We start from the raw sequence: 26,345 nt of genomic DNA on the forward strand, positions 1-26,345 counted from the left end.
TTAGGAACTATAGGTAATAAATTCTTTTCTTCAACCTTGGCCTATGTCATCACTTTGTCACAACTGAAATTAAAATCCCATGGTTAGAAATGAGACACTCAGGCCTTTGTCTCCCAGCTATTAACACACAAGACAAGTATGTGAATGTTCACAGCCACTTTATTTGTAATAATCCCAAACTTGGAGCAACTCATGTTCCTTACCAGATATGTAGAACAAATTGTGGGATAACCACACGAGTATACTAGTCTAGACTAAAACAATGAAGTAATCAGACATGGAACATGGAGGAATCCCAAAATAATTACACTGCGTAAAAAATATAAAAACTTCTTTAGAACAATATTTTGGTATTCCATTCACATAAAATTCTAGAAAAGTTAAAAAGTCTGCAGTAGTCCCCTTGCATCCACAGGGCGTATGTACCAAGTGGATGTCGACAGTACCAAACCATGTATATAAGCAAACTGGCCTTTCCTACATATACATACATATGACAAACTTTGACTTATAAATAAGGCATAGCAGATTAACAAACATAGCTAATAAAACAATTCTAACAATGTACTAACAAACATAGCTAATAAAACAATTCTAACAGTGTACCATAGGGACACACAATGTACCACAGGGACCAATACTGTGATGCAGCAGGTTAAGCCACCATTTACAACAAAAGGGTGCACCAGGTCGAGTCCCGACTACTCCACTGCCAATTCAGCTCCCTGCTAATGCTTCTGGGAAGGCAGTGGATGATGGCCCAAGCACTTGGGGCCTGCCACCCATGTGGGAGACAAGGATGGAGTTCCAGCCTCCTGGCTTCAGCCTAGCCCAGATCTGGTTACTGTGCCCATTTGGTGAGTCGATCAATGGATGGAAGATCTATGTCATTCATTCTCACTCTCTCTCTCTAATAAATAAATAACCTTTTTCTTTAAAAAAAACTAATAAAAGTAATTTAAAACTTGAATTATTTCTGAAATTTTTCATTTAGTATTTTTTGACTATGATTCACCACAGCAAAACTTTGGAGACTGTGGGGGTCCCACATCATGACAGGTTAAGCCACTGCCTGCAACACCAGCATCCCATGAGCACTGGGTTGAGTCCTGGCTGCTCCACTTCCAATCCAGCTTCCTGCTTAGGCAATTGGGAAAGCAATGGAAGATGGCTCAAGTGCTTGGGCTCCTGCCACCCATGTGGGAGACCCAGATGGAATTCAGCCTGCCCAGCTGTTGCAGCCAATTGGGGAATAAACCACTGGATGGAGGATCTCCCCCTCTCTCTCTCCCTCTCTCTGTAACTCTTTCAAATAAATAAATCTTTTTAAATAAAGAAAGAGACATACAGCAAGAGAAAAAAGGAAAGGAAGAAAAAAAAGAAACTGGATAAAGGGGGATTTCTGTAAAGGATGAGGCAAATTTGTGGCTGAGAAATCTGTTCATTATCATGACCGTGGTGAAGGTTGCATGGATACATAAAAATCATTCTTCACACTGAACATCAACTGCATCTACATAGAGCCTTCAAAAACTGGTTCAAGGGGGGCAGCACTGTGGTGTAGCGAGTGAAGCTACCGCCTGCAGTGCTGGCTTCCCATACGGGTGCCAGTTTGAGTCCCGGCTGCTCCACTTCCAATTCAGCTCTCTGCTATGACCTGGGAAAAAGCAGTGGAAGATGGCCCAAGTTCTTGGGTCCTTGCACCCATGTGGGAGACTCGGAAGAGTCTCCTGGCTTCAGATCAGCCCAGCTTTGGCCATTGTGGCAATTTGGGGAGTGAACCAGCAGATGGAAGATCTCTCTCTCTCTCTCTCTCTCTGCCTCTCTGTAACTCTCTGCCTTTCGAATAAATAAATCTTTAAAAAAAAAAAAAAAAAAAACAACTGGTTCAGGGCAGGCATTTTGCCTAGTGGTTAAGATGCATGTCCCATATCTGAATACCTGGGTGACTCCCTGGCTCCAGCTCCTGATTCCAGCTTCCTGCCAATGCAGACCCTGGGAGGCCGTACTGATGGCTCAAATAGTTGTGTTCCTGCCACCTACCTAGGAGACGTGGTTGAGATCTTAACTCCCAGCTTTGCCCCTGGGCCACTGCAAACATTTGGGTAGTGAACAAACAGATGGGGGCTCTTTCTCTAATAAATAAATAAAACAAATTTTTTAACAGTTCAACATGGAAATCTGGATCCTTCACTTCTCTTGAAAAATGAGATGATTTGGCAAACACATCTTAAATATGTTCTTCTTTGGGGGTCCGGTGCTGTGGCGCAGGTTAATGCCCAGGCCTGAAGTGCCGACATCCCATATGGGCGCTGGTTCAAGTCCTGGCTGCTCCACTTCCAATCCAGCTCTCTGCTCTGGCCTGGGAAGGCAGTAGAAGATGGCCCAAGTCCTTGGGCCCCTGCACCCACATGGGAGACCCGGAAGAAGCTCCTGGCTCCTGGCTTTGGATCGGCTCAGCTCTGGCCATTGTGGCCAACTGGGGAATGAACCATTGGATAGAGGACCTCTCTCTCTCTCTGCCTCTCTGCTTCTCCTTTCTCTGTGTAACTCTTTCAAATAAATAAATAAATCTTTAAAAAAAAAAAAAAGTTCTTCCTTTGGAAGGGACAGCCCTACATCAATGGAAGCAAAGCCTAGCAAGCAATAGATGCTAAATAAGTCACATGCCTAGACAACCAGCGCTTTTCTTGGTTTCTTTTTCTTGCCTGTATAGCAATGACCTTGAAGTAAGCAACCCAAACAGTCTTGACAATTCAGAAAACATTCAGATTATTTGCCCTACCAGTGATCTGAGCCACAGGAGGCGTTAAATCTGGAAGTTCTGAGAATACCTGAATACCCGAATCCCTCACAGCTATAGTGACCAGAATATTTCTCTAAGCACCACTGGATAAGGCACATGCCTTCTGGTTTGCTGGCTCCAATTCTATTAACCCCATCAGTGTGTTAAGCTGATCAGGGTAAACTGCGATGGCCTCACGCCACTTGTGGTTTCCTTCAGGGGACACAGTACAAAGACTGGCCGTCCCTCCGCTCACAGGGTGACCGGATGGTACATAGGAGATGGATTCTGCCATTGGCACCGGCAGGGAGAGCACTCAGGGAAGGGCCTCGTGCAGGTCAGACAGGGTAACGCACCTCCGGAAGCCTCCCCACACACTGCGGCTTGCACGTCAGGTGTGAGGTGTAGCCTTTGGCTGACGGCCACTTCACAACTCTATTCTCAGAGCTTTTCTGCCGTCATGCATTGACCAAGCAGATAACACTCTTGTATTCCACGGCCTTTCTTCAGGGCGAACCCTCTGGTACCAAGCGAGGGAAGGCCACTGGCTCAACACTCTCCGACATGATTTTGCCGATGTTGAATGAGGCTGGATTTGTGGCTAAAGCACTTCCTACGTTCACTACGCTCATACGGTCTTTCTTCCGCGTGGGTTCTCTGGTGTCGAAGAAGTGTAAATTTCAGACTGAAGGCTTTCCCGCATTCACTGCACGCATAAGGCCTCTCCCCAGTGTGCACTCTCTGGTGTAAATTGAGGCTAGACCTGTGGCTAAACCATTTACCACATTCGGTGCATTCATAAGGTTTCTCACCAGTGTGAACTCTCTGGTGTGAGACAAGCCCAGAGCTTTGGCTAAAGAACTTGCCACATTCAGCACACTTGTAAGGCCTTTCTCCGGTATGGATTCTCCGGTGCCGAACAAGCGTGATTTTGCGGCTGAAGAATTTTCCACACTCGCTGCATTCGTAAGGTTTGGCCCCTGTGTGAATTCTCTGGTGTCCAATTAGGCCAGACCGTTGTCTAAAGGATTTCCCACATTCTGTGCACTTATACGGCCTTTCTCCAGTGTGGATTCTCTGATGGCGAACCAGGGTGGTTTTACAGCCAAAGAAGTTCCCACACTCTACACAATTATAAGGCTTTGCCCCCGTGTGAACTCTCTGATGTTGAACAAGGCCATAGCTTTGTCTAAAGGACTTCCCACATTGCGTGCATTCGTAACTCCTGTCTCTGGCGTGGATTTTCTGGTGTTGAACGAGTCTGCATTTCCGTCTGAAAGCTTTGCCACATTCGCGGCACGCATGAGTCTTCTCTCCAGCGTGAACCCTCTGGTGCTGGCCGAGGCGGTGCTGCTGGCTGAAGGCCTTCCCGCATTCACGGCACCGGTATCGCCCGTCGCCAGTGGGAACGACCTCGCTGCACCCTGCACTTCTGGGCGGACGCCCCCGGAGGTCAGCGGTCTGGTTGTGCAGAGGGCCTGGGTGGGGCAGGAGGTCCTCCCCATCGTCCCCGCACAGAAAGGGCTCCTCTGACAGGTGGCCTCTGCAGCCCGTAAGCGGTGACGCCCCGTCCTCCTCCCTGCTGGGGAGCCCCTCTCCGTCCTGATGCTGAGCGATGCTTAGGCTGAAGCAGAACTGTCTTCCACACGCCCTGCATGCCTGAAGCTTCTGCCCAGAGCAAATCCCCTGGTGTTCGGCCAAGAGCAAAACGTCCTTCATGACTGGGCCACACATCCCACATGGCTCGGCACTCTGCGTGGCCGAACCTGACCTGGGAGTCCTGATCCGCGGCACTGCTTGCAAAGGCGCCTCGGCATTCTCCATCTGAAACCAACAGCCTGAAAGCAGAGAAACACTGCTGTACACGCAGATGCGGGAAAAGACGCCTGCTCTGTAACTCCAGGATCGAACACATGGGGCTCCTGGGAGGATGAGGCGGCCGCAGCTGGGCTGAGGCAGGCTCCATACCGAGCCCGGCAGCACTGCACCACTGGGGGCTCTGGGGAGGAACAAGAATACAGTACAGCAAAGGGCGCGCTGTGAGCCTGACTCGCTGATCTGCCGACGGCTTTCAGCAGGGGCTTCTCGGCGGCTGACCTGGGAGCCCTGAACGGAAGGCTGTGCCCAGATCTGGGAAAACCAACCGTATCCGAGAAGCTGCCGAAGCACGACGCAGGCCCGGAGCACGTCTCACAGCGCGGTATGTGCGGCTCCTTGTTGGAGAGCACGACAGGTGGGCAGGAACGGGGCAGACTTTCAGGCAACAGGGGTGTGCTTAGCTCTGGTCAGAAATCAAACAGGAGGGGTAAGTGGAGAAAATGCCAAGAAAAGGAGAGACTGAAATGAGTTATGGACTTGTCTTGGCAGACGTGCTGGGTGCCAGGAGAACCTAGCCCTGACACTGAACTATCCCTGCCTTGTCGCTTACCAGGGCCAGGTCCCCTCCAAGTCCCTAGTGCCGCAGCTGGCCCAACGCCTGCCCTGCCAGGCGCCCAGGTGCCTTCCCCCGCCTCCAGCCGGACAACTACACGGATCTGGGAAGAAGCAAATCCTAAGAGAAAGACAAAGCAGCTAAGTGGATGGACACCAACAGCCAGAGCACCCAGCCCACCGGGAGTGACAACCAGTATTACAAGAAGAACCTTGGAGAAACATCCTCTAGGATCGGCCCACTGCCCCCAAAACCGGTTCTCCAGCTGACGCCTGTGATTCCTGACATGGGGCAAGAGGCAGCGTCAGCTGGAGGAAGGAGGGTGCAGTAAAGGGCAGAGAGGGGCGGCAATCCCGGACGGTCCCCCGACAAGGTGAAGCCACGTCAAGTGGAAGCCACGGGCCCCCATATCCTTCCCTAGAAGGCCTGAGGGCACCAGACGCTGGGGCTCCGTGGGAGAGGGTGAGGAATGCCTGAAGCCTAGGAAGAAGACCCAGGAAGGAGGCAAGGTCCACTGGCGGCTGTGGGAAGGGAAGAGAGAGCCCTGGAGAGAGGAGGAGGGGCCAGCCCAGCCCGGACGCTGCGAGGGTGAGGGACTTACCCAGCGAGGCCACCAGGGTGAAGTTGTCCAGCATCACATCCCGGTACAGGAGTCTCTGAGGCTCGCCAAGGAGCTGCCACTCCTCCCAGGTGAAGTCCACAGCCACATCCTCCAAGGTCACCCTGCCCTGCCATGACGGGCACAGCAGTGTCTCTAAGCAGCCCCTCTCCCAGGGCCCTCTCTATCCCTGGCTCCCTAAACCCAGTCCCTCCCACCCTCCTCTCAGGAAGGCTCACAGGGGGCGGAGGCCAGATAGCACCACAATCCCCTCGCTGTGTCCCCCACATCAACTGCAGACATGTGGGCAGGTAAATGCTGAGCCCTGGGACTGACGAATTCCCCTGGGCATGCCTTGCAGTTCATGCCTCCCGTACCAGCGAACACGGGCCCAGCGTCCTCCCTCACCTCCTAGGGCCCACCCCTGGGAGCCTCAGTTCACGCTCTCCCTTGGCCACATCCCTCTGGGCACCATCAATCACGCACATTTGGATTCTCACTGCCACTGTCCATGCCCTGCGTATACCATGGGCATCTCCCTGAGCTCCGGGGAGAACCCAGAAAACACTGGGAAATGTAAGGGTGATCCCATCCTGAGTCCCACATCTGACAGCCCACAGGGCCAGGGCAGGCCTCTCGCCCTGCTGTCCAGACCTCTCCACCTCGTCCTGGCCCCTGCTTCAACCTCACATGCAGGTGGCAATACCTTAAGCCCTCTTCTACTGCTGTGCCTCCCCTATCGCAGCCGTCCTCTTCCCATCAAAGCCTTGTTCAGTGCCCAGCTCCCCTGGCCGCCCATCCGTCACTGACTCTCCCACTGGCCCCTGAGCTTATTCGTAAGCCTAAGCAAATTCTCCAACCCCACCAATGGTCACCATTGGACTGGTGAGCCTTGACAAGGGGGAGTAAGTGCAGGCTTTGGGCAGTCATGTCACCTCCATCACTGCTGTCCTCCCATGGTCACGCCCCTGGGAAGCTCTGGCCATCTGCCATACCCACCTCAAACCCCACAGCCACCTCTCTGGCGTTACCTCTCTGTGACATTCACCAACCCTAGGCAGGTGCCCAGTAACATGGTCACCATGACCTGAAGATGTCGCCTCCTAAATGGGACTCACAGCTCTGCCCCAGGCCACACACAGGTCACCAACTTGTGCTGTCCTCAGCATGAACCTCTTGCCTGAACTCCAGCTGTGTGTCCAGCTGTCCACTCACTCACTCCACTCAGGGTCTCTGGAACATCACAAACGGACCATAGCCCAACCTACCGCCTGATAATTCTTCTGAAACTCACGCCTACAACTGACTTCCCCTTCTCAGTTGATGGCATCTCCTTCCTGCTAGCTGCAAGGGTCAAAATTCCATCCATCTCTCGATCACAGAGTCTGATTGGATATATTTTAAAAGCAAATCCAGGAGCCAGCGCCGTGGCTCACTTGGCTAATCCTCCACCTGCAGTGCCTGCATCCCATATGGGTACCAGGTTCTAGTCCCAGTTGCCCCTCTTCCAGTCCAGCTCTCTGCTGTGGCCCGGGAGGGCAGTGGAGGATGGCCCTAGTCCTTGGGCCCCTGCTCCAGGCCTGACTCCCTCATCCTGGCTCGCAGGTCCTCTAAGACATACAGAGGCCTGTGACAGCCGCCTGCCAGCTCTGTCTCACCACTGTGCACTGGCACATGCTGACCCTCTGCCTACACACCTGCCACAGAACATTCTACAGGTGGCCAGAAACTGGCCTAGATGCCAGATCAGGTGTCTGATGACACATTACCCCAGGCCAAACTGAGTAATGTGGCAGACAAGCAGTAGCAGGATAAATCCAGGAGACCATATGGGTCATGGGGAGGTATGGAAGGGGGACACTATCCACTCACCTGTGCATGGTTCGTGAACACATCTGAAGCCATGGAAACCTGTGGGAAGAGTGAGACTGTGAGCGAAAGGCACCCATGCTGCACCCCAAGGGATCGCCTGATCATGCCCTGCAAGGTGACCTTGGGCTAACTGACCAAATTTTGGGTTTCAGTCCTTGGTGCGACCTCTTACCTGCTATGTGACCCAGGACAAGGATTCAACTTTCCGGTGCCTATCTTCACTGAATGGACCTAAGAATGGCACCCACATCCTGGGGTTGGAACTGGTATCGAATGCATCAGTAATTACGCATCAAGCGCTAAGTAGGCTCTATCACTATCCACAAAATCAAGTCTTCTGTCAATGTTTTCAGTGTAAATCATGCGATGGGTCTTTGAAAGTATGAGGATGCAATACTGTGATGTTTAGTGTTTTCACGTACGGCTCTGGGAGTATATTATGGTGTTAACCACATTTGCATTGCATGCACAAATTTAACTTGCTAAATTCCCACAGTTCAGTGTTTACATGCACACTTTTAGAGGAATGTTGATCCCTTAATGTGGAAGCGAGTGGTTGTTCCATTTCTCCCTAAGTTAAACCGGGGTGTGGTGACTCCAAGGCGGGGGGTACCTTCTCTGTTCTCAAAGATCTGCGCACCACTGCATCGCCACTCCGGTCCGGCAACAATGTTCCCTGTCCCCCTGCGCCTCCTGTCTGCCCGTCTCTCCTCTCCTCATCAGTCACCCCTGCCTTCTACCCCCAGTCGGCCGGCTTCTTAGTAACCTTCGGGAACCTTTTAAAATCGTCCCGGGATCCAGTCTTTCTGATGACAACCGTCCGGGGCCACCAGTGCCCTCAGATTAGCTCATCTGCTCACGGGTCCCAACGCTTCCCAGTCGCATCCGCAGGCTCTGCACACCCTGGTCCCTCTGTAAGGGGCATCTCTCATCACTCCGCGTGTCAAAAACAGGGGACCTACCCGTACCGCCCCTGGACTGGCCCGAACAGAGAGCTGTGGCTGCAGTGACCCGAGCAGGCGCCTTCACTCGGGGCTCCAGCGGGGTGGCGGGATCGGACAGGTCAGCACCAGGGGACGCAGCACCAGCCTCAGCGGGCAAGCGCAGGCGACCCAGCCAAACCCCGACGCCAGCCTGCCCCGCGCGAGGAGTCGCCCCAGAGGGCGCCCTCCCGAGCCACAGACCCGCCCCCATGCACCGTGAGCGACGCCTCGGCTCACGCCTTCCCGCTCCCTTTACCTTGGGCCGGACCAAGAGCTCAGACCCTGTCCAGGTGGACCAACCCAAGAGTCACCAAAAGGACCGCCGCCGCAGGGGCGCCGGAAGTCCCGCCTGGACGTGCCCAAGCGTCCCTCTGCAAGGGCCCCCATTGGCTTAGCGCCGCAGGGGCTCTGCGCAAGGATTCTGGGTAATGTAGTTCTCCCGGGCCTCTGCGCTGGAGGGCGCGAGCGCTCCAGACTCTGGCACAGGTGGCAAGCGCGCTCCGAAGTTCTGAGACCCACGTGCTTCCCAAAGCGACAAAATCAAAAGACAAACTAAACCACGTCGGTCCGACACACACACACGTGAGCACTTATTATCTTAAGAGCTAATAAAGATCATAGTACTTTCCTTCATAGAAATTTTTCAAGTCAATTCTGTAGGCTCGAGGCTGTCAGGGTGATGACGAGAGAAAATAAAAAACTGCAGAGAGGCTCAGATGGGGAAGCTTGCAGGGTACCGCAGGTGGACAGGTGTGGAGTTCTCCTGCTAATTCGCACAAGCAGCAGCCCTACTGTGTAATCGGTGCTCATGCCCCAACCCTTCAACACCATTGTATCCCGGTAATATGTCTTGCTCCATATTCTGAGAGATATTCAAGTACTTTTAAGGAGTTCGACATCTATCTGGAAGAAGAGACTTTTACCAAGTGACATTTTCTGTGAAGACCGCATCACTGGTGAAGGAAATGTGGAAGGGGGCATCTTTTTTATTTTTTAAAGATGCATTTATTTGGGGCCGGCGCTGTGGTGTAGAAGGCTAAGCCTGCTACAGTGCTGGCATCTAATGTGGGTGTCGGTTGGAGTCCCAGGTGCTCCCTGTTAATAACCTGGGAAAGCAGTGGAGGAGGTTGTATTTGCCCTGACTGGACATGACACATGTACCCGTGTGTCAAAACAGCTCTTGGCATCCCATAGACGATTTTATGTGTCCAGCACTAAGTTGTCAAGTCTATGCACACAGGATACCTTTTCATTTATTGAGGTCTTGCATAATGTCTCTCAGCAATGCTTTGTGGTCTTCGATAGCTTGTCATTTTCAGTGTACAAGTCTTGCTCTGTTGTGATTAAATTTATTCCTGTGTAAGTTCTTTTTTTAATGCTGTTATTTTTTAAGATTTATTTATTTATTTGAAAGTCAGAATTACACAGAGGGAGAAGGAGAAGCAGAGAGAGAGAGAGAAAGAGAGAGAGAGCGAGCGAGCGAGCGGTCTTCAATCACCTGGTTCACTCCCCAGTTGGCTGCAACAACTGTAGCTGCACTGTTCCGAAGCCAGGAGCCAGGAGCCAGGAGCTGGGAGCCAGGAGCCAGGAGCTTCTTCCGGGACTCCCACGTGGGTGCAGGGACCCAAGGACCTGGGCCATCTTCTACTGCTTTCCCAGGCCACAGCAGAGAGCTGGATTGGAAGTGGAGCAGCTGGGACTTGAACCTGTGCCCATATGGGATGCTGGCACTGCAGGCGGTGGTGGCCTTACCCGCTATGCCACAGTGCTGGCCTCTTTATGTTGTTATAAATGAAATTGTCTTCTCAATACCATTTTTGTAGTGTTCATGGCTATTGTGTATTTAAAACAACAGTTTTTGTGTGTTGGTCTTGGATTATTTAACTTTGCTCAATTTACTAGGGTTTTTTTTTTTTTTTTGACAGGCAGAGTTAGACAGTGAGAGAGACAGAGAGAAAGGTCTTCCTTTTTCCATTGGTTCACCCCCCAAGTGGCCGCTATGGCCAGCGTGCTGTGGCTGGCACGCTGCACCGATCCGAAGTACCGAAGGTACTTCCTCCTGGTCTCCCATGCAGGTGCAGGGCCCGAGCACTTGGGCCATCCTCCATTGCATTCCCGGGCCACAGCAGAGAGCTGGACTGGAAGAAGAGCAACCGGGACAGAATCCGGCACCCCGACTGGGACTAGAACCCCGGGGTGCTGGCGCCACAGGCAGAGGATTAGCCTAGTGAGCTGCGGCGCTGGCCAATTTACTAGGTTTTGCAGATGCTTTGAGGATACAGCGTCCTGTCATTCCTAAGTATAATTTTGCTTTTTCTTCCCTGACTAGATACCTTTCATTTCTATTTCTTGCCTATTTGCTCTGGACATCCAGGACGATACCGAATAGTGGTGGCAAAAGCAGCCATCATTGTCCCTTATTGACTGCGGGGCCAAGCTCTGTCCTTCAGTGTTGCATCCAATGGGTTTTACACCAATGTCCTCTGCTAGGTTGAAAAAGTTCCCTTCTATTCCTTTTTTTAAAAGGATTTATTTATTTATTTATTCAAAAGTCAGGGTTACACAGAGAGAGGAGAGGCACAGAAAGAGAGAGGTAGAGACAGAGAGAGAGGACTTCCATCCGCTGGTTCACTTCCCAGATGACCACAACAGCTGGCGCTGCACCGATCCAAAGCCAGGAGCCAAGTGCTTCTTCCAGGTCTCCCACACGGGTACAGGGGCCCAAGGACTTGGACCATCTTCTACTGCTTTCCCAGACTATAGCAGAGAGCAGGATCAGAAGCGGAGCAGACAGATTTCGAACTGGTGCCCATATGGGATGCCGGTGCTTCAGGCCAGGGCTTTAACCCTCTGCGCCACAGTGCCAGCCCCATCCTTCTAGTTCTAATTAACTGTTTTCAACACCCAATTTTATTGGACCTGGAATCGGACCTTTTTAATACGTGGGATAATTAGGCAGCAAACAATCATTAACTGTAGATCTGATAAAACAGAATCTAAAGACTCAGGAATAGCAATTGTAGGAAGCTGCCAGTCGCCCTTGAAGGGGAGAATGCCTGAAGAAGGGGCCTCCAGTGCTGGGTTCAGACGCCAGCCGAGTAGGTGGATGTGGGACTCCGTGCACGGTGCAGGTTATGCTGTGTGCAACGGGCCACGCCTAGGGAACAGAAAGCAGCTTTCTGGGAGCTTGCGGGCTGGCTGCTGAACAGGAAGGCACTTCAATGTTGACATCAAAACCTGCTGACATCAAAATCTTCCTAGAGCTCTCACAACGCGCCGGCAGGTGCACTGTGGGAAGAACAAATTCCAAAATCCCTTCTTCAGCTCTGCTTTAGTGCGTCTCCTACACCCTCTACTGGCAGAGCTTGGTATTGCACCAGCAGAAAACCAGTGAACGCAGGTGCAGCTTCTGTGTCTCACTGCTGGGCGGAGAAGAAATCGAGGCTGAGAGGCAATAAGTTAACAGCACCATGGTCTCTGCCTTAGGTACTCAGCTCCCATACACGCTCTTCTACACACATCTGAGCTACTAGAAAACAGTAAAAATAATCCTGTTTCCAGCCAACATGACTCAGGTAGGCTTCGCGCAGGTAAAGGAGTCCTCATGCTTCGCCCAAAATAAGGAAGCAACAATCGCCGACTCCATGAGACTCAGCAGCCGGTCCTCGAAATCATTATGGTTGCTGGCGCCGCAGCTCACTAGGCTAATCCTCCGCCTGCGGAGCCGGCACACTGGGTTCTAGTCCCGGTTGGGGCGCCGGAGTCTGTTCCGATCGTCCCTCTTCCAGGCCAGCTCTCTGCTGTGGCCCGGGAGGGCAGTGGAGGATGGCCCAAGTGCTTGGGCCCTGCACCCCATGGGAGACCAGGAGAAGCACCTGGTTTCCGGCTTCCGATCAGTGCGGTGCGCCGGCCGCGGCGGCCACTGGAGGGTGAACCAACAGCAAAAGGAAAACCTTTCTCTCTGTCTCTCTCTCTCACTGTCCACTCTGCTGTCAAAAAAAAAAAAAATTCATTATGGTCCCGCTGAACATTCCGTAACCTGAAAACTGTATGTAAAGACAACCCCAACAATGGGCGTGGAAAACAACAGCAAGAGAGAAGTGCGAATCGTCAGTGTCCGTACCCAAACACACAGAACAAGCACATGGAAAAATGCCTGCAGCCTCAATCATCGTCACAGGCCACTTAGTACCTCTGACCTGCTCCTGCCACTGCTTACTCCACGTTTCTCCCGCCCAGCCGGAGCTTCAGCTGGCCAAGATTCAGCATGTAAATGAAAACTTTATCAGGGGCCGGCGCTGTGGCACAGCGGGTTAAAGCCCTGGCCTGAAGTGCCGGCATCCCATATGGCTGTTGCGGCCATTTGGGGAGTGACCCAGCAGATGGAAGACCTCTCTCTCTGTCTCTGCCCCCCCCCCCTTTAACGCTGCCTTTCAAATAAATAACAAATAATAAATCTTTAAAAAAACCAAAACTTTCTCAGGGACCGTGCTGTGGCTTAGTAGGCAAAGCCGCTGCCTGCAATGCTGGCATCCCATATCAGCACTGCTTTGAATCCCAGCTGCTCCATTTCCAATCCACCTTCCTGCCAATGGCCTGGGAAAGCAACAGAAGATGGACCAGGTACTTGAGCTTCTGCCACCCACATGGGAGACATAGAAGAAGCTCCTGGCTCCTGAATGTGGCCTGGCCTTTCTCTCAGTCTCTCCCATTCTGTAACTCTGATTTTCAAATAAATGAATCTTTTTTTTTTCTTTTTGACAGGCAGAGTGGACAGTGAGAGAGACAGAGAGAAAGGTCTTCCTTTTGCTGTTGGTTCACCCTCCAATGGCCGCCGCGGCTGGCGTGCTGCGGCCGGCGCACCACGCTGATCCGAAGCCAGGAGCCAGGTGCTTCTCCTGGTCTCCCATGGGGTGCAGTGCCCAAGCACTTGGGCCATCCTCCACTGCACTCCCTGGCCACAGCAGAGAGCTGGCCTGGAAGAGGGGCAACCGGGACAGAATCCAGCACCCTGACCGGGACTAGAACCCGGTGTGCCGGCGCCGCAAGGCGGAGGATTAGCCTAGTGAGCCGCGGCGCCGGCAAATAAATGAATCTTAAAAAAAAAAAAAAAAAAAAAAAACAGTTTCTCACAGGCTAAGTGAGAACTCTGACATAATGAGTTCATGAGGACTTCTCCCACTCAGCAGGCCCCATCTAAACACAGGTGAGGTTCAGTTCCTGATGCATACTTTCAATTTTGATCCTTCAAGGCTCAACTTCAGAAAGAAAACTCCATTGCTGTGCTTACGTTGGTTTGCAGGTCACACTTGCTGCTTGTTATGTGAGATTTCCAAGGCAACGAAAAGGTGGATCGTCTTATCTCCTGCAACATGGCTGCCATCAGACACCTAGAACAAGCCCCTATTCTACACCAAAAACTTCACATGGCAGAAAGCAACACAAAATCACTTTTCCCGGAGCTAACAATGACCAATGCAAACACCTAGTGCACTCTTGCAAGAATTGTGCCCCCTCGCCCTGTCAGCCCCACTGCTACAAGCAGGAGTCAACCCGCGAGGACTTGCTCCTTAGAAGCTCTGGCAAGTGGACGTCACCCACATTAACTCCTTTGGTCAACTTATGTTTGTCCAAGTGGTGGGAGATACATATTCAAAGGCTGTATTTGCAGCAGCCCAATCCGGAGAAAAGGCTAGAAATGTGATAAAGGCGGTTAAGTCAGCCCTGCTGGTCCTCGGTGTCCCCTGGACAATAAAGCCTGATAACGGGCCAGCGTATACACCACAGGAATTTAATTCCTTCCTGAGGTCCTGGAACATACAGTCTGCCACAGGTATCCCATACAAGCCACAGGGGCAGGCAATCATTGAAAGAACTCATAGGACGATTAAAGATCTCTTACAAGGACAGAAAAACAACCGTATGCCCCCAGACCCACAGCTTGCTTTGACTGAGGTCCTTTTCACTATCAAGTTTCTTCCTTTTGATTCCAAGGGGTCAGCCCAGTTTATAAACACTGGGGATCCTTTCCATCCCAGACCCCGGCCCCTATGGTTAGGTGGAAATACCCCTGACAGGAGAATGGAAGGGGCCACACCCTCTCTAACCAAAGGTGGAGGATATGCTTGTGTCTTTCCAGAGAATGCGGCACAGCCCATTTGGGTACCAGCCAGAAACATCAAGCCTGCAACTGACAGCCAACCAGAACCAGCTGAACAAGACTGAGAATCTGCCTTGTCAGCAGACGCACCTGCCCTATCATCCTACCCTGGGAAACTGCCCATAGCCACATCCAGTAATGCTTCATACCCCCCTAGCACAGATCAGCCACTCAAACGGCCCACAGCCTGTGTGTGGTCACACAATTCCTGGTTACCATTCTTCCTCATTCCTACCCCATCTGAGCAAGCACTCCTGTGGTCTCTCGTTTTGAGCACTGATTAGTAAACAATGGGTAATATCCCCTGGGGGACAACCTAAGACAGGCACAGCCGCATACAGATACCACATGGAAATGGGGTCAACAATGGTATGGCCAAGAATCATGCCTCCCATTGCTCAAAAATAAATGAAAAGGGGGAAATGTGGTGGAATGAGAAGGCCATGCCAAGATGGCCGCTGGCAAGCGAGCATGTTACTCAGGTTACTTCAAAAACCACCTGGGAAACCACATGGCAGCAGAGCCTGCCTGGCAATGGGCTGTGAATGGATGGTTTTGGAAACTGCCTGGCCACAGGCTGTGATTGGTTAGGGCACAGACTGTCCCATGACTGGATTGGATGTCTCGGCTATATAAGCTGCTGTACCAACTGAAATAAATTAGTCTGTGGGCTGCTCGATCTGGCTCACTTTCACCCGACTCCCCGGTCTGTGTGGTGGCTCCACGCCTCTGTCCCCCACCACGCTCCTCCTCTCAGAACAGATCCACCTCAACACACAGATATGTCATGTCCAGAGATGCTGTCCAGCAACACTTGGGTTTTAACTGATTCTTTTATTCCCCCTCCCCACTCAGCTTCTCCCTTTAAATTGCATTATAAACTCTTTGGAAGACTCACAAAGTGCTGTAAAATAACACAGCGAGTGCTGAATGGGGACCACTCAGCTTCAGCAGTCAAATGTTCCTAATTGGGTGGAGGACGCCCATGCGTTTTCCTTTCTCTGCCTGAGTTCAAACTCCAGATGCCTAGGCTTGGTGTTCTCCGCATTGCACTTTCCTTCACTGGGGGGGAGGTTTGTTCCCCAGAGTCCGTGAGCAGGGAGCATGGGTGCATGGGGCCCAACCCAGCTCCTGCATGGACTGACGCTGGCCTCCTGGGGTGGCTTAGGGTGCACAGGGGTGAGTTCCCATTGTTGTTGCTACAAATATTTCCTTATTATCAAGATGTCGTTACAAATGTTTAATTCGTGGATCTTGGGGGGTGGTTGCTTCCATCCACTGTTCCCCTCACCAGAGGCCTGCAGTGGTGTGGCTGAAGCTGGATCTCAACCCAAATCTCCCATGTGGGTGGCAGGAACCCAACTACTTGAGGCATCCTCGCTGCCTCCCAGGGTGCACGTGTGTAAGAAGCTGGACTCAGGGGCCGAGGCAGGGGATGGACCCCGGGTGGTCCAGGAGGGGATGCACGTGTCCCAGTGGTGTCTTCCCCATGTTGCCTGCCCTGGGGTTGTCATCAGGGACAGGGCCCAGTCCTCCTCCAGCCCCATCTCACTCGGACTCCTGCTGGGGGATGCTGTCTGCCATGAGACCCTCACCAGAAGCTGGTGCCGTGCCATGCTCTCGGGCTGGTCAAGCCACAGGCAAAGTGAACTTCTTTCATTTTCTAAGCAACGCGGCTTCAGGTATTTTGCTATTGCCACACAGAGTGGCCAGGACTCCCCTCCAACTTCAGCTAAACGCCCTCCAATGAGCCTGAAGGGTTTCTGAGAAAGCCTCTTCCCGAAGCATCAGGGGTTCCCCATTCCGGATTTTAGTTGAGGTCTCCCTAAACCCACTCTGGCTTCCTGTGCCCCCTAAACCCCAGGCACTGAGTCCTCTGTTAGGGGTGGCTGGGGGTCCAGGCAGAGGCCAGCTCAGTGGCACTGCTCACAGCACCTGGGTTCCGGTAGGACTTCGAGTCCCTCAGGTCAACCTCTAGAGACATCGCGGGGCCTCATGTGTGTCCTGGGAGACAGGAGCCGGGCAGGAGCTGGGAAATGCTGAGTCTGCGAATTCACCGCCAGTCCTTACAGGGCTCTGGAGCCGCCCCTGCGTTTCAGGTGAGCCGTGGCCCGCGTGCCCGGCTGAGAGCTGTGGCTACACGGCCACAGAGATCACCTCTGACAGTGGTGCTTGTGGGAGAGCAAGGTGACCTGCGTGCTAGGGCCCTTCCCGCCCACAGCACATGAGCTCAGCACACAGACCAGGCCCCTCTAGCGCTCTGCAGCAGCCCTTCCTGGAGAACCTCTCTGAGTCCCAGGGCCAAGGGCTCTGCTCCCATGGTGCTCACACACAGGCACAGCCGAGAGCAAGTCCCTCTCACCTCCACCGAGAATCCATTTGATTCTATTAAATGTGCCTCCAGCCTAGGCTATGAACACCTGGTCAGTTGGGCAATAGACGCACTGCTGGCCACTGGTCGCCTCCCAGCCCAGAGTGCGCATCCTCTCCCATGTGGGAGAGCCATGTGGGGTCAAGCCAGGGATGCTGCAGCCACGGCCGCCCAGGTCTAGGGGAGAGCACAGAGGTGACACAGGCCCTCCAACCACGGCTGTTCCTATTGTGCCGATCTGTCCCAGAGGTCACAGGCACTCACAGCTGCTGCTCTCCCACCCTGACCCAGCCCCACAGGGCACAGCTGAATCTCAGGCATTGCCTGCAGGGTCCTGAGTGGGTCTCTGCCTGGGGCTGGGTGCTGTGGAACCACCCATCTCCCCAGGAACACGGGGAACCTTGCTGCCGCTGGGCGCCGGGGTCACAAACTGGAGCAAACTCCTTTCCATGGAACAATTTAATACAGACTCAGCACCACCTGAGGGTGGCGGTGGGGGAGGGGGCAGGGAGGAGAGTACAGTGGCTCCTGGCACGGCTGTTGTCTTCCAGTGTCAGGGTGTCCTGGCCCCAGGAAGAGCCTGGGTGGTGGGGCTCAACCAAGTGTATAGGATGCCGTGAAGACACACGGAAGGCTGCTGCCCAGCCTGGGCAGGACAGATGGTGGACTCGGCCTCTCTTCTAGGAGGCACCCATCATCCAGGTGCCCCACAGAATAAGAGGTAAGGAGGCCTCTGGCCAGGGAGGGCACACGGGCCTGGTCTCCCAGCCCAGGGCTGGCTCTGGCCGGCTCCAGCCCGTGACTGTCCCCAGAGTGCGTGGGGCTGCCATGCCAGTAGTGGGGAGTCTTCAGCCGTGGCCCCCAGGCGGGGACAGCCTGTATGGGCCCTGGTTCTGGGCACTCCGAGGCCCGTGGAGGAGCCCACATCCACAGGCCCTCCCGGCTGCCAGCGTCGGAGGAGTCGTCCTCCCTGTGCTCTGGCCCGCTCAGGTTAGGGAGACTGGCGCACTGGCACAGGCCTCCCCACCTCGAGCACTTTGGAGACTCCGTGGGGCTGGCAGAACATGGAGACTCTGCGGTCCCCACAGGGGAGCCCAGGCCGAGGGGCTCTGGGCTGCCTTCCCAGCTCTCCTCCTCCTCCATGCCTTCCCTCTTGGTGATGCGGAGGCCAAAGCTTTCTGGAGGACGGATCATCACTGCGCGGGTAGCGGGACCCCTGGTCTGCTCCCACACTGCCACTGTGTCCTGAATGGTGATTTTGGCCTTCGGAGCAGTGGGGGCAGGAACGTGCATCTGGGAGACGCGTGCCTGCCCCAGGGGCCTGCTGCACCGTTCGATGGCCTTGGCTGGAAGAAGAAGAGACACGGTTTGCTTCTCCACAGCCCCCGTCTGGCCTGCAGGGTGCCTGCCCCGACCTCACCCTGGGGTCCCCATCACCACGTGTGACGCTGAGGACTCTTCCAGGCTGCTGGCCCCAGAGGGGAGGGTGTGTGCAACCCGGGCAAGGGGAGCCCTGGGACACCACCGGCTCCTCCTGCACAGCCCCACAGGGTGGATGGCCCTGAACTCCTTGCCTCACTCTCATCCCTGGGGACTAAAGCACCAACTCAGGACCCCGTCCGCTACCCCACCTGACCTCCTGCGCCCTAACAGCGCATTGGCTGAATTTCCCGCATCTGAGTCCCTCCTACATGGCTGGAAAGGAACTGAGCCTAAGATGATGGGGGTGAGAGCTGGGGCTGTGGGGCAGACATGGAGTCTGGTGCAGGCCCTCAGGGACAGGGAATGCCGCTTCTAAAGAGGTGGCAGGGGTGCCCTGTGTCCTCTGCCCCTGGGCCACTGTCTCTTTCCTGGTGAGACTGGGCTGTCATCGCTACTGTCCCATGAGCACCCAGGGAGGCAGCATCTGGAGGCGCAGTGGGGCCTCCCCAGTGCCTGGACAGCCTGCACCTGGGCCCCCACTTAGAGCCTCTAGAGCTGGGACAAGCCCATCTCTGCTCTGCATGGGGACCCAGGCGCTCAGGTCCATGATGGCAGCAGCAGCAGGGGACGAGCACGGGGACCCCTCCCCACCAGAGCCCAGAGGCCAGCGATGCTCCGGGTCCCGCTGCCTTCTGTTGGCCCGAGGCTAGGGCTGCAGAGCCCACACTCAGTTGCCCTTGAGTTCTGCCGCGGGGCCCCCAGCGCCTGCCTCTGTGCCCAGCCCTGCTCGCAGGAGTGCACTCGGCCCCCACAACTGGGCTCAGGGCACCTGGCCCTTCCAGGGGTTCTCAGATGGCTGAAGGGGATCCAGTGCCGGCAGGCTTTACATCACTGCACAGGGTCTCCCACAGCCCCACCTCCCTCTAGCCCTGCCCACATGCAGTTGGGAGCCCCGCCCACCCCTGTCCTAGGAGGGTCCTGTGTGCAAACAGCTGTGGTCATCGGGCCAGGAGCCTGTGTGGGGTAAGTCGGGGAGAGCCCCTTGGGCAGGCAGGGCCACTTCTCATCTTGCCGGAGTGGGGGTCCAGCTGTGCTCTGGGCTCCTGGGGGCACTGAGCCAGGGCACCTGCTCCAGACCTGGGCAGGGTAGCTCAAGGCGGGGCCTCCAATCCACTCCAGAGTGGGAGTCAGCCGAGGAGCCAGAGCCACAAATGTCCTGAGGACAGCTCCACGGCCCGGCCCCAGAGTGGTGGGGGGAGAGCCGGCACCCACAGGATTCTGGGAAGCTGCCCGAGGCCCCGCCAGGCCATGCTGTCAGAGCTTCAGAAAGCAGAACTGCTGAGCCCGGGGAGGACAAGGAGGACCAGGAAGAGGTGAGGCCCTGGGCAGGGATGTCAGGGCCTGGCACTCCCACTACTGACTCCCCCAAGGGAGCATGGGATGGGGCCATGTGCTGGACTCACCTTCGGGAGGCAGGAGGCACTGGAGCTTCCCCAGCTCACGCATGGAGGCCCGCAGCTGCCTGATGACCGCATCCTCGCTCAGAGACCAGGCCTGCTTCAGGGTCACCTGCAGGAACTCCCGGAGGTGGTCCCGGGGCATCTTCAGCAGGCGCTCTAGACATGGGGGTGGGTGTCAGGCTGGGAGGGGCCCTAGGGATGGCGCAGCCACCATGGCTGCTCCAAGCCCTGTCCCAGCACCAGACATGGGCTGCAGACACCCTTGGACACCCTTGGGTGTCAAGCCAAGCACTGGAGGGACTGCTCAGGGGCCAATTTCCAGTGCGATGACCCTGGCCACTTCTCCTTGTGGTCTGTGGGGGCCTGGGATTGGGGATGCAACAGGGGGATTCTCAGTGCCCTCCTGAAGGGAACCCAGGCCTCCCAAACCCCCTCATCCCTCCCTCAAGCCCTGCTCACGAGGGACAGGCAGGGGGACCCCCAGCTCCTCCGTCCCCAGCACCCGGGCCTCTGTGGGCCCTGAGGACTCACTTTGATGGATCTTGAGGGCCGTGTATGCCATGGAGGGGAGCACGTGCTCACCCTCCAGGATGTATATATCCCATATTCTCAGAGCCAGGGGGAACGGCACCTGGGGACAGAGGCATTGGAGGACCTGCCCGTCAGGGCCTCAGCAGGGCCCACAGGGGTGGGTGTGCAGTGTCACTCCCCTAGGACAGAGGGAGACTCCAGGAGGCTGATCACACAAGAAGGCCAGAGCTCCTCCTGGGAGGGGCGGGGAGGCCATGCCTCATGGCCACATCCCTGCCCACTCAGCGAACCAGACCCACAGAGGATGACCATGTCCTGTCCTGGACCCTGGGGGTCTGCACACTTTGGAAGCCACACTGGAGATGCCAGACACCCCAGGGACCTGGGGGAGGGGTCAGCACTTGGGCTGTGCTGCCACCAGCCTCTGCCTCGGGGGGTCTATGGATCTCCTGCCTCTCACTGTAGGGCTCTGGCCTTTGCCAGGCTCTCAGGATGGGTCCTGGTGGGCCCTGTCCCCTCCTTGCTGGCTCTGAGGCTCAGCCTCAGCTTGGACCACCCTTAGCAGGGCTGGACAGGGCCTGCCTGGTCTGCACAGCAGGCTCCCTCCTGTGTCTGCTGGGGCTGGGGGAGCTCAGAGTCACAGGCCACCAGCACCAGAGAACCAGGCACTGGGGCAGGAGCTTCCCTGGGCAAGGGGTCCCTGGGGCACTTACCCCATCCAGGAAGCACTGGATGTACCAGTGGGCGGTGGAGTCCTCCAGGCACACACCCTCCTTCTCCTAAGAAGAGGCAGGCAGAGGGGGCTCAGGGCCCAGGGCCCAGGCCTGACTCCCTCTAATCTGAGCCCTGGGGCAGAGCCCCTGGGTGCAGGAAGCCCAGCAGCAGGGGCATCCCCCCTCCCAGCCATGCAGGTTCCTGAAGGGACACAGGTCCCTCAGTCCACTCTGCTCTGGGGACAGCGTCTCCCTTCAATCTACGCCAACTCTGGGGGACCAAGTGCTGGAAAACAAACCAACACCCAAGCTGCCGCGGACCCCCGTAACCAAGGAAAGTTTTGGTGAGGACGTGGCCTCCCCTGGCTCAGGAAGCAGTCCCATGAGCCCAGAGCCCCCAAGAGGAGAAAGGAGGTGCTTAACTTACCAGGTGTTTCTCCAGGGAGGGGAGCACGCGATGCACAATGAGCCCCAGGTGTTGCTGGAATCGCTCCAGTTTGGGGGTGTTTGGTTTGTAGAAACCTGAGTAGAATCAGCCACACCCCCACGTGAGAGCCTCTTCCTAGGAAGGCTGGAGAGCCCCAGGCCTGGGTGGGGTGCTTCTGAGCACTGAGGGTCAGGGGAGGCTGGACCAGGGGCAGGTGGGGATGAACGTGGCCAGGGCAGAGGATCTGCTTGGGAGGTGGGTGCAGGTGGGTGACTGTGTGCAGCCCAGGCCAGGCTGCCCCTGGAGCCCGCTGGGGTGGGTGCAGTCAGACTGGGTGCCTCCTGACCATTCCAAGACTCAGGAGCGAGGAGGGGTGACCCTACAGAGGATGCTGCCTTCCACAAGTTCCCTGGGTGTGGCTCTGTGCTTGAGAGTCTGCGTAGACATGTGTGAGGCAGAAGATCCAGAACCGACCTGAGTCACTGGACAAGGACAGGACCCCTTGTTCTGAAGGTTCCCACACCCAGGATGGCCATGGCTAAACTGCAGGGACTTTGGGTGGTGGTAAAAGAAGGGGGCTGCCTCAGTCTGGGTGGCCTCTGTCAGCTCTGCTTCCTGGGAGCCCCCCCCCCACACTGTGACACTGTCCCGCACATTCAGGAGCCAGTGAGGGCCGTGCACGGACTTGCATGCACTGGGCCCCACACTCCATCCACCTACCGTGCATCGCGTGCTTCCTGCTTTCCATGAGCTGCACCAGGGCCCAGAAAGAGTCCTCCTCGGGCATATACATGAGCAACAGCGCCACCACATGGCTCAGACCCTGGCTGTAGCCCACCTCCTGCAAGATCCCAGAATACCTTTAGGAGACCTCCCCTGGCAAGAATGATATCCTAGGATGGCCACCTCTCAGGGAGATCAGGGTCACCCACCGAAGGGTCTAGGAAGATTGGGGAGGGAGCCCCTGTGCCTGAATCCTGCCACTTGGTGTCAGCTGCCCAAGAATTGGAGCCCAGAGAAGTTCTCCAAGTTCCTGGAGAGAATCCTGCAGGGCCTGAGCTTAGGCAGCACAGGGGGAGAGCTCAAGTATGGACACCTGTTACCCCCAAGATGTCAGCATGGGCCAGGTTGCTGTGGGAATCCAGATCCATGCCCATGGAAGCTTCTGGACCCCTGAGCTCTGCAGGTCAGCCGGTGGCCCTTTCTCACATGAGGAAGAAGTAAGCCAGGAAGTGCTAACAGGACCGGAACAGGTGGTGTGCCTCTGGCATGGGTGCAGGCCTGGGCTTCCTGAGTGCCAGGCCCCCTGGGAACCAGGGCACCAGGCAGGGTTGGCCAGTGGCAGGTCAGGGGGGTGGGGATGTCCAGGCCTTGCTGGGTCACCCATGGAGCCCTGCGCCTGCTCCACGCATGGGAAAGTCTGAGTGGGTGGTTGTGGCAGTGGCGCTGTACAGAGTGGGATTCAGGCCCATGGGTCCAACCACAGGGCTGGTGGGTGTAATGGCATCAGTGGGACCCAGAGCAAAGTCGTACACCTGATCTGCCCTGCCTTCTCCCCCCCGCCCCACTGTGTGGAATGCTAGTCCTGGGAGGGGCGTCCCAACACGGCCAAGCTCCTGGGGTCTGGAGACCAGCCCAGGAGAAGGCTGCCTTTCTCCTCCCAGAACTTGAGGTTGGGTCCAAGGAGGCTGAGAGCCTGGCCTCTACCGCTCTTCCTCGGAGCTGTGGATGAGCGAGGCCCCTCAACCCATGCTGGAATCTCTGTGACCAGGGGTGCCCTGCAGGGACTGCCGGGATAGCACCTGCACTATGATCCCAGAATACTCACGGGATTGTAGACGGAATAGGCCATCAGTATGTGGAATAAGGCCTGTTGGCTGGAAGAGAGAGGACAGAGGCTGTGCGTCTTGTGCTGCCGAGGCTCTGAGTGCAGCTCTGCCTAACAGAGCCTGACAGCCACACGCAGGGCCCGTGACACTCTGCTCATGCGCAGTGACGTCGTCAGGGCACCTGCGTGTTGTCCACCGTGTGGGTGAGCGCCGCCTGCATGGACACGCACACCTCCCAGGGCGCAGTCCCGTGCACTTTCATTTCCCCAGGTGGGTGTTCAGGGCACAGGTGAGCGTCCCACTGTGGGAGTGCAGTCCCGTGGGTCTAAGCTGTGGAGAGTCAGCCTCCCATGCACGTTCAGCCTGGTAGGGAGCAGCTCCTGTCGCCTGTGTGTTCCCCATGAGCCCCCTGTGGCCCAACTCCCCTCCTCCCCAGCTGTGGCCACCCCTGCCCTGTTGTGTGTCCCAGGGGTCGGCCTCTTGCAGACGTCCTGTGAGTGGATCACAGCACGTGTAGGCTCTGAGGGATGCTCCTCTCTTAGCAGAATGCACCCGAGAGGCCTCCAGGTCAGCCCAGGCCCGAGCCTCGTCCTGCCTCTCACTGAATCCCGTTCTAGGATTCAGCTGTGGCACGGGTTGCTTCTCTGTCTCCCCACTGAGCATCGTGCAGGCTTCCCCTGCATCCAGTGACTGTGAACACAACCCTGAAGCGTGCGTGTGTGTTTTCTGTGCACTCGGCTGTTCTAGTGGTTGTGTAAATGTGCGTGTGTGCTGGGGATTCGTGTGGGAGGTGTGTGTTTCTCATTGTGACACGGCCCTGGGTGCTGCCATGGGCCTGGGCTTCTGTGCTCTGTTCCTCGCCTCATGTTCTCCCCAGCACCCGGTGTCCTCAGTGGTTCTATTTCCCCCATTCCCACAGCTGTGTGCTGGTGCCCCTTTGTGGTGTAGGGAATAAGCGTGTGTTCATGCGCTGAGGAGGTGAATTGTGTGTGCTTTCATGAAGGGTCCCCCGAGCCTGTGTCCCCGGGATACTGGTGGGCTGCCCACTGCTTCCTTGTGACTGAGTTGAAGGGCTCCTTGAATATTCTGGAAACAACACCTTTATTAGTTAGATTGCTACTATTGTCTCCCCTGGTGTTTCTTTTCATTTCAGTCTCTCCACAGTGTCTTGGGAAAGTTTGTGTACTATAGAAAAGGCAAGTTTGTTTTCTGTGCTCAATGAACTGTTTTAGGCTTGCACCCAATCTTCCCTAGGGACCCCATGTGCCCCAGGACCCTTGCTCCTCCCACCCGCGGGTCCTCCCCAGCCCAGAGGCCTCACTTCATTCCGTAACGTTCCCGGAACATGAGGTGGTTTCTGAAAGTCCATGCGATGGCGGAGTCGATGTGATGGAAGTGAGTGGCGCCCAGCCTGGCCAGCTCTTTCATCTCCTGCAGGGCAGGGACAAGGGGGAGGGGCAGCCTCAAGAACTGCACAAGCCCCATTGCGACGCAAGGACCTCAAGTCCACGTCAGCTCTTCTGGCTGACATGGAGTTCCCTGCAAGCGCTCATTCCTTTCTGGGTCCCGCCTTGAGGGAGGGTCATGGGCTCCCCACTTGCCTCAGTGCCCACGTCACCCCGACGGTCAGCAGCAGACAGGGGCTCTGAAAGGTCCCTGTGCACTTCCCTGCCTGCCTCAGCTCTCAGCACAGACGCGGTCTGCCCCCAGCCAGGCTTCCGAGCCTCCTCCCTGGCATCTCAGGCCCTGCCCTCCAGGAGTGCCACAGCCTGACCACTGCCCCCTGCTGCCCCCTGCTGGAGGGGCCCATCTCCATCTGGACATTGCAAGCCACCCTTGGCTTGGAGCTGAGCCTGGGCAATGACTGTCTCCAGGCCCAGCTCCCAGGGCCATCCCAAGACTGCAGACTTGGGGGAGGCAGGTTGGGCCACACAGCTGGGCCCTGCTCCCTGATGGCAGCCAGGGGCCATGAGAGCCAGCTGCAGCTGACAGCCCTCTGCTCACACCAGTCCTCGCTCCCTGCTTTCCCGGAAGCATTGAGAGCTGTCTGACCATTGGACCGGCCTCTCCAGGCAAGGGCAATGCCAGGGGCTGCAAGTCCATGTGAAGGCAGGGCCAGCTGTGGGCAGGCCTAGGTGAGGGCCGGCCAGCTGTGGGCAGGCCATGTTAGCACAGAGCCTGTGGGGCTCCCTACCTCACACCATTGTGATCTCATCCTGGGAGACCCCCGCCCATCAGGGAACAGCAATTCCTCTCTTTGGCCGTATGCCAAGCTGCCCAGGTGAGCTCAGCAGAGAGCAGGTTAAAGCCTCAGGCACAAAACACACCTGTCCAGTCCCAGCTGGGTCTGAGGAGACGTGGAGGAGGCACTGACTAGGATCTAGGGAGAGGAAGGCGGGATGGGGAGGAGGCTCCCGAGGGCTCAGTGAGGGACGGTCCTCCACGGAGATTCAGGCTCCTGAGCAGGCCTGAGCAGGCCGGGCCCCTTGGGCTGAGTGCAGAGCCGTACCGTGTATTTGCCTGGGTTCTGGGCTTTCCTCTTGTCCACCTCCAGCATCACGGCCCACACCTTCCCGCGCACCTGGGCAGGGATGCCTTTGTAGATTCTGCGCTGAAACTACAGGAGAGAGGAGGCTCTGGTGAGTGCTGAACGTGGCCACTCGTGGAGGCAGCGCAGGGTGAGACAGCAGAGGGAGAAGCCAGGGGCTCCCTGTGTATTGGCAGAGGGAGGATCTGCCCAGAGGGGGGCCTTATGACCCACAG

At 56.0% G+C, this 26,345-nt stretch overlaps 2 protein-coding genes across 3 annotated transcripts in view; both read right to left on the reverse strand.

Moving 5' to 3' along the window:
* Positions 1–26,345, reverse strand: part of LOC149120855 (protein Aster-A-like) — a 426,501-nt gene that overhangs the window by 117,265 nt on the left and 282,891 nt on the right. The gene's annotated exons all lie outside the window — the stretch shown is intronic.
* Positions 142–9,058, reverse strand: LOC149120862 (zinc finger protein 772-like). Of its 2 annotated transcripts, XM_089319561.1 has the most exons (5): positions 8,926–9,058; positions 7,687–7,725; positions 5,818–5,944; positions 5,214–5,336; positions 142–4,623 (listed from the first exon to the last, which is right to left on the reverse strand). In XM_089319561.1, the coding sequence occupies exons 2-5, from the start codon at positions 7,717–7,719 to the stop codon at positions 3,335–3,337; spliced, it is 1,572 nt and encodes a 523-aa protein (XP_089175687.1). In that variant the 5' UTR covers positions 7,720–7,725; positions 8,926–9,058; the 3' UTR covers positions 142–3,334. The 2 variants fall into 2 exon arrangements, with proteins under 2 accessions (XP_089175687.1, XP_089175688.1); XM_089319562.1 differs by lacking the exon at positions 5,214–5,336 and having other exon boundaries at positions 8,926–9,056.

The sequence above is a fragment of the Oryctolagus cuniculus genome, chromosome 18, assembly GCF_051225735.1.
Source record: "Oryctolagus cuniculus isolate XC-2025 breed Fujian yellow rabbit chromosome 18, ASM5122573v1, whole genome shotgun sequence".
NCBI lineage: Eukaryota > Metazoa > Chordata > Mammalia > Lagomorpha > Leporidae > Oryctolagus > Oryctolagus cuniculus.

Excerpts from the sequence above, each read along its gene's own strand:
- LOC149120862 (XM_089319561.1), bottom strand. The coding sequence starts at position 7,719 with ATGGCTTCAGATGTGTTCACGAACCATGCACAG. Across the intron at positions 5,337-5,817 it reads CACCCTGGTGGCCTCGCTGG|GATTTGCTTCTTCCCAGATC; the intron begins GTAAGTCCCTCA and ends TCTTTCTCTTAG. Across the intron at positions 4,624-5,213 it reads TTGGAGGGGACCTGGCCCTG|GCTGTTGGTTTCAGATGGAG; the intron begins GTAAGCGACAAG and ends CTCTGCTTTCAG.